This window comes from Cariama cristata, unplaced genomic scaffold (genome assembly GCF_000690535.1).
Source record: "Cariama cristata isolate BGI_N322 unplaced genomic scaffold, ASM69053v1 scaffold25331, whole genome shotgun sequence".
Classification (NCBI taxonomy): domain Eukaryota; kingdom Metazoa; phylum Chordata; class Aves; order Cariamiformes; family Cariamidae; genus Cariama; species Cariama cristata.
In genome coordinates, this window is record NW_009599036.1 from 10,339 (window position 1) to 20,678 (window position 10,340).

A 10,340-nucleotide genomic window follows, 5' to 3' on the forward strand; every position below is an offset into this window, starting at 1 on the left:
AAATAGTAGTGAATGCTTTAAGCACTGTTGAGATAAAACTTTTACTGAAAAGGTAAGCGGCCAGTGCAGTTCTTTTTACAACTGCTTGAGAAGGGACTGGAGAAGGTAGAACCTGACACAAAAACCAGTCGAGTGGTGGTTTCCTCACTGTGACCATCTAGCCAAGCAGCAAAAAGAGCAAAGGAATAGGTGCTTTAGCAGATGAAAACCACATCAAGGCCAATTAAACACAAGTACTTCCATCTTTCAGTAAAAAAAATCGCTTCTAAGAGATTCGTGTGGGGATTAAAGAAGTTTCTTACTTTTGCCCATAAACTTATAATGACCATGAGTTTTAATATTTTTTTTTATTACTTATTTTTTTAAACTGCAGCTTTGAAAGTACAGAGACAGCAGTGAAATACAGCAGAGGAACAGTGAACTTTGATCTAGGAGACCACCTAGATAGCAAACCCAAAAGATTCTAGGCCTGAATTTAAATGACTTCCCCATTTTTATGGAGTGGCTCTTCTCTCCTGCAGTTTATAAAGGGCGGGGGGGACAGGCTTTCTACAGGACTCTAGAAGCTACAGCTGAAACATTTTACCCTACCAGGCATAATTAAACAAACACAAAGTATCAGCATATTTTATTTCATGTAAGTACTCCCCTTTCTGGACTCAACAGGTCCAAATCAGCCCTTTACTCAAAAGTGTGTTCTGTTTCAATGATTATCCTGTCACTGGCTCTACGATGCGTGCTACAGAATACATCTATGCAGTTTACACTTAACAAGCCACAGCTCTAAATACGCTACAGTTGTGTTGTCTTCAGCAGCCACATGATTAGATACCGAATATTTTCTTCACAATGGCAAGAGTCTTCTCGTCCATTTGTGGCTTCCTCTGGCTGCCAGGCTGCAAGAATTTTTTGATTGTTGGAATGTTGCTTGTTCGTTCTTTAAAAGCCTGTAAGAAGCAGCAGTAAAGCCAATGAGAGTAAAGAAATGATAATTCCATCCTTTATAGCTTAAAAACCAGGTGACTTGGGTTTTTTTTTACTTCTCAGACATACTTATTAAACAGAGAAAGGAGGTAGCTCCTTATAGCCAGCTCAGCATTTTCCATTTTTTTTAAAAAAAAAAAAAGGCAAAAATACACTTAGAACACATCAGTCTTCTTGGAAAATCCAGGTGTGAATATTCTGGATCTGCAATGCTGGTGCTATAAAGTTTACCTTCGCTTCCCAGATGGGGATGGGAGAAATTAATATTTAAAAAGAGTTAAGATTCATCTAGTAAAAGTGGAATGAGAAAAGAAAGAAAAAAGCAAAAACCACAGCCTGAATCCAAATCCTGCAGATCTATTTGGGCAAAAAAAGAGGCAAGGACAGGAATACCTCAGTGCAAAGCACCATGGCAGACAAGACATAAGAAACTTAACAGTACTTGTATATGATTTCTTCAAAATATAATTTTGGTAGCAGAAAGAGAAGGATGGGAACTGCAGACACAAGAGGCTGCAGGCTTCCCTTCCTGATGCTCATTGCTGTGTTTGAAGACATGGAAGCAGCAGTTACAGGACCAAACTGGTAGCATTAGTAAGTGAATTCCTGCCAGCTGAGAACAGCTGGGAAAAGTAGAGCTGGAGAAAAAGATGAGCCCCCAGCAACTCTGGGGGCAAGGCAGTGCCTGTGCATTCAGCCTGTTGTAGTGAACAGAAGTAGACCAGAGAACTGTACAACAGTTCAAAAGATTTAAACATCAATTAGCTTTTAAAACCAGACAGTGAAGTTTGTATGTTACGTTCCGTACCGAGATCAATTACTAACCTGTAGCAGAGGGAATGCAGACAGTATACCAGGCTTACATTCTTCTGCCATTAAAATGGCTTCCAGCAGATGGATGTCTGCCCAGCTTAATTTGTTGCCAACAAGATAATCATGCCCATGGTCTTTTAAGGCCTACAAAATACAAACGAATAAAAAAAGACATATAGGATGTAACAATTTTATCTAGGTATTTCATTACAGACAGATTTCTACAAAAACACACAGCAGAGTAAATCCATGCAAGAACCTATCAAGTTAGAAAGTGATAGATACTCTCACGACAAAAAAAATTAAATCAGAAATCATGTTTCAGTGTGCATGGACCTATCACTCACTCTAGCCTACTGCTGTAGCAAGTCCAGTACCACAAGAAAGACTTAAATCATACAAAAGAAACAGAACTAAAATAATTGCAAGAGGTAGTCAGGACAGTTTACCTGTAGAATACTTTGATTTTTTTTGGGGGGGAAAAAAAAAAAGTCAAATGAATTCCCATATGTTTCAGCAAAATTTGCAATCGTTGATTATAGCTTGAAATAGGTCAGGAATGAAGGAACACAGCCTTTCCACCCTTCACCCCGTATGGAAGGATTCTTTCACAGCAAACTGCTGATGCAAGAATCACAGCCTGCCAAAGCTACGAATAGCGGTAACAGTCAAGTCACGGTGAATGTTACAGCACAGCTTCAGAGCAGTTACCAGCTCTCCTGCCTAACTTTTTCCTGGAGACTATCACCCTCCTAGCAGGAGCAAGAGAAGAAAACGTCTCTGTGCCTAACCTCCTCTAACGCTATGCTTAAACAACTAACAAATCAGCACTAAAACTAGGACATCAGTCTGTGACTTTGGGAGCTGATTCCTTCTCCAGTCCCATCTGCCAATTTTCCTGTAGAAGAGGCAGTAACCTCTGACAAAAACAAAGCTGATACCTTCACGTAGTTATTTCCTATACTGCTCTAACAAGGTCCACCACAGCTTGTCTATCAAAGCCATACGGAAACTCCCAAACAGAGCATCACAACCAGAATGCCTGCAGGGAATTTTTGTTACCTTTTGCTGCTCTATCTGCCTGCTGAGAGTTTAAAGTGAACACCCACAGCTAGGGATGTTTTCTGTCAGGGTTGCGTAACATATGGTCTGCAAACCCTGCTAAGCTGAATCAATGGACAACTTGAACACCTGGTACGGAAGGAAAATTATTAATCATTCTAACAAAATTAACTAGGCTAAAAAGCATGGAAAAGTTTAGCTGTGTCTTTACTGTACGTGAGCAAAGATTATTTTAAAGCATTTCCTCCAGGGACCATACAGGCTGAAGCATTGTTTATGCCACCTAGACACAAGTTCAGAGAATACTGGTGTCTAAATTTCCTTTTTTATTTTTTAATAACTTAAATACTTACTAGACTTCAAATCTTTACAAAATTAATGTGTGCAATCAATCTCTCTCAGCACAGCCTTCCATTGGTATGGCAGTGGATCTATGTGAACTCTGATTACAGGAGTGCTGGCTTATGTTGTTTATGTGCAATTTTTTTTTTTTTTTTCCACAAGGCAGTCTCTGTGGGTTTCGCTTGTGCAAAGATGAAGAGGCACATGAAATTACACCAAGTCCTGTATTTTTTGAATAGGCTTCAGCTGACTGTGAACCAAGGATTCAAGCTAGAAACCTGGCTCAGCTCTAAAACAACACAGCTTTGTACCCTTGGCACAGACTTCCGAGGAGACTGCTACACTCTGAAAAAGCACTGTGAGAAAGTTTGTGTAGTCCAACTATACAAGGTACAAAAGGTAAAGTTACAAACAGAAGTAGGCTAGTGAGATGGGGATCACAGCTGGCTCAATTCAAATAGGAAAATGTTAAAAAAATTAAAATTAAAAAAATTAAAATATCCTAAAGGGAAAAACAAAACAACAGACCAAACAGCAAGTTGGTAGAAAATGGCAACTCAGTAACATCCAGGCTCTGTTCCAGGGTAAAGCAAGGAACAATCCGTGCTCTCCTCTTGCCTAGCCAACAAAGACTCTTCATGTGCGCTACGGGGGTGGCAAGCATACCAATGCCTTACCTCCTAACTCTTTACGGCACGCCAGCCAGTAAATAATTGCTTTATGCTTTTAAGCTAGATACATCCTGTTTGCAGAGCCTCTTTGTGCACACTGAAGGAAGCCCAAATAGCGATTCAGAAAAAGACAGTAACAGTCTGTAAGTATAATACATTTAAGCAATGGGTTTAAGAAAGATCACAGAATTAGGTCCGTAATTATATTTAACTTTGAACAGCAAGATTATATTACACTTTCAGGCAGTAAGTTCTGAAGGCTGGCACAGGTATTTAAATGGTGCATTTGTGCAAAATGCTAGGAGCTATCAGCCACTAAGCTAGGTCTAAAAAGTAGGATCTGCTCTTTGAGGAGTCTTAAGAAGACAGCAAAGATAGTCAGTACTGAAACCAGGTGAATATTATTTTGTGGCCCTCTTTTCCCATTGCTGAATACTGGCCCCATCATACAGTTCCAGAGTTGTAGTGTCACTTGCGTTCTGGAAAGTAGGTGTGTGGGGACAGGGGAGTGGGGTGGAGGGGAACCTGTACCCCACTTTACTGTCTTTGTGGACTACTGGGGATTTATCACTTACCTTTTCATAAACAGGGAAGTACCGGTTTGTAGCTCGTTCAATTATTAAGGCAAGATTCTTTTCTTTTGTGTCAGCTGGTTGAAGAGGGAGAATCATGATCATTCCCATCAGGTCTGTTGTTCCCTCCACGTACATATCAATCCTGAAATAAATATTTTTGTTTCACATTTATCATTTGAACATTCCATTTTGGTTATTTTCCTCAAATACAGTGCTGAAGTGATCACCGAGTAAAATGCTTAGTAGTGAACGAGACACTAGTTTGTTTTCTTGTTCTTCCACTTTGATTCCAGGTTACTTTTTTTCAAAGGACGGGTCTTTATAAACAAGTTCACAGTGTCTGCAACAAGCAAGGTATAAAGAAGAACCTGCAACACATGTATTTAAAGTGGAGTTCACACTGTTTTCCATTCATAAGCTATTCATCTATGCTGTGGGAGAAAAGACCACATATGCAAACCATGCTAGAGGAAAAAAGTAGGTTCAGGGTCTAATCATGAAAGCATGCCAGCTACCAATTGCCAGTTCAGACATGCCAGCCCATAATCATCCCCACAATCTCTGGAGTTGCCCCTCCATTATCACAGAATAAACCCTTTACAGTAAGCGGTAGTCATTAGGTTAAGGACTTAATTGAATTTTTGTGTGACTTTTTTTTTTTAAAAGAAAGAGCAAATAAGGATTTTTGGTTTTGCATTAGCCCTTTAATTATGAGAATGGAAAGTATCCACAGCTTACATAGTAAAGTAATATTAGGAAAATATTGGTTTAACTTTCAGTAGCATTAAGCCACTGAACATGTCTTTTTTTTAATCAGGTTGAAAGATTCTTCACAATTTGAAAAAGGAAATCAGAATACTTAAAGACACTTCATTTTTTGCAGGCAGCTGTAGTTTTTCCTACTGTTTTCCTGTTTAAAGAGGAAAAAAAAAGGCATACTTAGCCTTTATTATTGTATTAAAGTCCTGCAGTTACCCAGAAACTTAATGCGCTTCTGGTCTCTCTGAAATCAAATGAGCCTGAAGGCGGCCATAACATTCTCGCTATGTTGACAATTAACAATCATTTACCAGTCACAAAGTCCATTCACCCAACCCCTGGATCTGAGGAGATAAAGCACTGGCAGGCGTATATACACCTCTACATGCAGATATTTCACAGCAATATTCTTCTCATAAATATTAAAAATCATGGAAGAGTGTTAGTAAGGATAATAAGCGCTGTTACCGTACCAGGCTCTCTCCTTCAGGTCCTTCCCATAGAGGTTGTACTTCGCTGCTATGTAGCTGAGAATGGCTCTGGTCTGCACCATCTTCATCCCATCGATCTCCACCATGGGCACTTGCTGAAAGAGCAGGGATCCATCTGGGGATGAAAAAGAAGCAAACTACTCAGACTGCTGCGGTACTACACTGAATCGGAGAAAGAGACCTGGTAACACACCAAAACATTTCCAATTCTGAGGGACAAAAGCATCCGCAAGCAAGCAGATCTCTCAAATCTCCTCTTTACAGGTCACATTGTATTGGAAGTCTTACAAAAATATCACCTGTTGTCCTTTTGTTATATTGGTGTCAATTTATGTTTAAGGTACAGTTTACAGACTCACCATTGCGTAGTTTTTCTAGGTCTTCCTTCGTTTCTATGAATTCTTCCTCAAACTGTAAAGCAGCGATAGAAAACAACACTGTGTCACTCCAAAGGCAATGGAGAAGTGGAAGAAGTCTGGAAGTTAGACTCCACCTCTCCACACTTTTCCTCATACTTCTCATGATTGTATTGACCCACTACTTCTATTCTTCATCTCTTGCTCCATCAAAAAACCCAAGACTATAGTGTCTCCAACCCCACAGTAATGTACCATTCTTTACGCTTCAAAAAAAGCTTCCTCATTACAAAGACCAGTCTACCTGCATGCACAAACAATTAAGACACCAAATCATTCACTTAAAAGCAGCTGATGCCACATGAAATATTGAGAAATTTTAATAAGTTATGCCTCTGTTACATAGCATTTATCTCCCTCTTTCCCCCTGCTGGCATTTTGGTTTTTTTAAAAAATGAGGACATTTGAATGAGGGCAAGATCTTTGTTTCCTCAGCACTCGTGCTCTGCAGCTTCTCTGTCAGCAACATTCACAAGCGAGCACCATTTAAAAACCCTTTTATTTCCAATGGAGCATAAATAGCTTCTGATAAAATAGTTTCAAAGCACTGTATTCAAAGAAAAACTGAATGTAGAAATTAAGATGACTTAGGATGGTTTTCACCTGATGTGAATCTAGATAGCTGTCCTACTGCCCTCAGGGCAGCTCTGCTGATTTATCCTACTCAGGTCCTGACCCAAAGAATGAAAAGCACTTTGTTTAGAGGCAATATTCTAAAGTTTTTCACGTGGTACACATGGTCTTTCAGTGGAGAACAATCCTGAGACACAGGGAAATAATGAGCATTCCGAAAAAGTCAGAGATATAGGGTTTTGGTCTGTAGCAACAACGTAAGATCTCAGCTGAAAGTATGCTTCCAAAATGACACTGAACAATTCTCTTTGTATGTTAAAATCTTTTTACTGTGCAACTGTTGCTCAAGGACTACATTAAATACAACATGAGAGAGTGTATCACTGAATCTAAGCATTCTGCATCACAATATCTGATGTCGTGCATATCTCTAAGCACAGATGTAATTGGGAAACCTTTCCAAAGAATACCTATTTTAATCACAGATTAATCTGATCACTTTATAAAAAAGGTACAAACCTCAACCCCAGCTGCTGCTAACAGCCATCGGATTGACTCCATCTTCCCCCTTCCATTGCTGTAGTGCAGCTTGGGTTTCCCCGCCATGACTTCAGAGTTCTTGTTTCCTGATAAATTTAAGATGATGATCTTACATGTTTTAAATGAGCATTTAAAATGTTCCACTCTAAACTACTAAGTACAATTGGATGAATGCGAAAGTCGAAGGGCAATCAAAGCCTAGATACTTGGGCTTGATGCAACCAAGTTTCCTGTATATTAGTGGAAAAAAAGAAAAAGTACACACTACCAGAATATGCAGCAATTAAAAAAAAAGAATCATGACAGAATGTAATAAGCGTCTACTAAATCATATACGTATCTTTAAAAATATTAACATAGCTTTAAGAGCTCATGAAAGTTTTACAACCAAAGCAGAACTGTAGGGTATTCCTGAATAAATACATTTTTAACCTTGTAGTGATGAAAGCTCTTCAGTAGGTGCTGGGTTTTGTGATAGCATCCATGTCATACCAGACTTGAAAACGTACTATGTCAAATGAATTGCTTCACAAGAACACCAACCCAGAGACACCAGCGTTATTTTCACCTCTCTGGCTATGGGATTTCAAAGCCCCGTGTTCCTGCGCCTTTACATATATGATCTTATAACAGCAACATATATTCCGGCATATATTTCACCAGGCCTGCTGACTTCCATAGTTAGCTCATTCTGTTTTGACCATCAGCCAAATCACAATATATCCATTATAGAGCATGTGGACCGACTTAAGAGCCACGCCAGTTTTTCAAACAACAGTTAAACTGTAACAGGGATTTATACCTATTTGCCCTGAAAACTTAACTTTAAAATCAAAAGCAAACAAACGAGATGGTGACCTCTGTTGGGCAAGGCCTGGTCAATGCCCTCCGCAGCAGGGGCTGCAGTCAGTCCACCGGATGATGGCACTGGGATGAAACACTTTGTCCTTTCAAATTTCACTAACAAGTATGAACTCAGCAGCTTATGTGAGCTTGGCCAGTGCTGGAAACAAAGCTAACACTGTACTCTTATCACTAATGGGTCCCAGAAGAACGAAGCAGATTTAGTAAGAAGACACAGTCCCAGACTAACAGAGTGCTTCATTGTTAAGCCAAGGTTTTGTCTGTTTACAGGCAAGCTTATTTATTCTTGCATAGACTTCACAGTATGTAACTGAGCCACGAAGTGGAAAGTTTGGTCATAATCCCAAAGGCATCGATGAAGAGGCACAAACAAACAGTACAACAGTGAGAGGGGAGACCCCATGCCTGGCCTTCTCCACTCAAGTCCTTTGCGTTGGGTGCTATCTTCAACAGGTCCTATTGAAGGCATTCAGCAAACAGCCATTGCTCTACTAGGCTGGGGCTGGACTCACAGGAGAAACTGGGTGCCCCAATCCAAAATTCAGGTCTTCAAAACTGCTGCTCAGCTTCCACCTGGCCCTGGCAATGCCTATATCCTCTGTCTCTTGCAACAAAGTGCGCCTGATACATAACTATGTGCATGACAATAAACACTTGATTATGTCTTGACGGTTTAGAGCTGGCATCTACTCTAGAGCGGCAGGATGCCTAGCTAGAATTCCCAATACCTGAAACGCAATAGGGTGCATAAACAAGGTATTTAGAGAAGTGCCTTATCACAGCTACCTTACCAGGCCCCACACACAGAGGACCATGACCTACTCTCCATTTCTGGTTCCCATAAGTATGTGAGTTACACTATACCAAGTGAAAGAGCTCTCAACCTTCCATACTTCAAAAATACTTCATTCCCTGGTGCTCAGGCAGCCAATGATGGTCTCAACTCCACTCCATCAGAGAGGAGAACTGTTCTTGGGCTGTCAATGACTGGACAAGCACTCTAACCTGCAGCATATGGGATCAAGGCTGGGAAACACACCACAAGGACTAGTTAGCGTAAGCAGAAAAAGCAAACTTCCCTGACCTCTCCCCAAAGCAAAGGTAAACCTGATAAAAATCAGCCCAGCCAAAGCCCTGCTCGCCAGTGTCAGCTCAGTGCTCCACTCCAAACAGCTGGAAAAGCTGAAAAGCAGAGCAAGTGCCAGTGGAAAAGTCCAGGTATCAACATAACCTGTACTTGTTCATCACAGTTCCTTGTGGGGTTAGCCAAGGGTTGCGGCTTTTTGTGCGGGTAAGAAAACGCTGACATTTTCCTGGAACTGCACTGCTTGAGGACTGACTTAAGTTTAGGCTGAACGCTTACACAGCGTTGCAAAGTACTTTGGGGAGTCTTACTGCTCTGCAATGAATACCCCTTCGTAAAGCAGTGAGTCATGAAGGAGTAGCAAAGTTGGTAAATTATCTTTCTTGAATAGCAATAACGGACCTGAAAATAAATCACAAACTTTCTCAAACTTCTCAAACCCTTTCTCAAACTTTTTCAAACTTCTAGTGCATTGAACCTTCCTTGGCCCTCAGCCAGACAGTTATCAGGGTGACAGCTACTGCTGTGATCACTGTATTAAAAAAAAAAATAAAAAATCACACTATTTTGGCCAAAACAATTGAGGTACTGGCCTTCCAGTGAGAAGCAAGTAAGTGAATTAAACATCAAGCTCTTAATCGACTGCAAGATCTCAAACTTTCTTCCTAATTGCATGCGGACCCCAAAGGAGTTCTCTGCAATGCTTTGTTCCTCAAACACAGCTCGCCCAGGGCTGCTCAAGCAGCGTGACCTTACAGCACAGGCCCGCACCGCATCGAGCCCGGGTCGGTCTTGAGACCATCTTAAGACGGTAATTGCTCACCAGCCTGTAGTTCCTACCGGGACTCAGGCCAAGTCTGGATTCAAAAAGCGTTCCTTCCACCACCTGAGCTAGGAGGAGTGTTTGAACGAGGTGAAAGGCAAATTACCCCTGGAGAGATTTTAAAACTTTAACCCGAACAGCAATTCCTCTTCAGGTTCCCTGCTGATCCCACCCAGAGCCAGACACAAACTCCCTCTATGCACACCCACCCCTGCCGCGGGACAGAGAGGGGGAGTAACCCCTGCACCAACCCCCTCGAGTAGCTCGCCAGGGCAATCAAGCGAGTTCCTGAAGTAAAAACCGGTCTCTGGCAACTCGCCTTTCGCCCTCCCGACAGGGGCCC

At 41.1% G+C, this 10,340-nt stretch overlaps 1 protein-coding gene across 1 annotated transcript; it reads right to left on the minus strand.

Annotated features, from left to right (window-relative positions):
* Nucleotides 1-728: 728 nt before the first annotated feature.
* LOC104168830 (glutathione S-transferase) lies at nt 729-7,310 on the minus strand. The gene is made up of 6 exons (XM_009709554.1): nt 7,206-7,310; nt 6,057-6,108; nt 5,680-5,812; nt 4,448-4,589; nt 1,810-1,941; nt 729-947 (listed from the first exon to the last, which is right to left on the minus strand). The coding sequence occupies exons 1-6, from the start codon at nt 7,290-7,292 to the stop codon at nt 825-827; spliced, it is 669 nt and encodes a 222-aa protein (XP_009707856.1). The 5' UTR covers nt 7,293-7,310; the 3' UTR covers nt 729-824.
* Nucleotides 7,311-10,340: the final 3,030 nt, after the last annotated feature.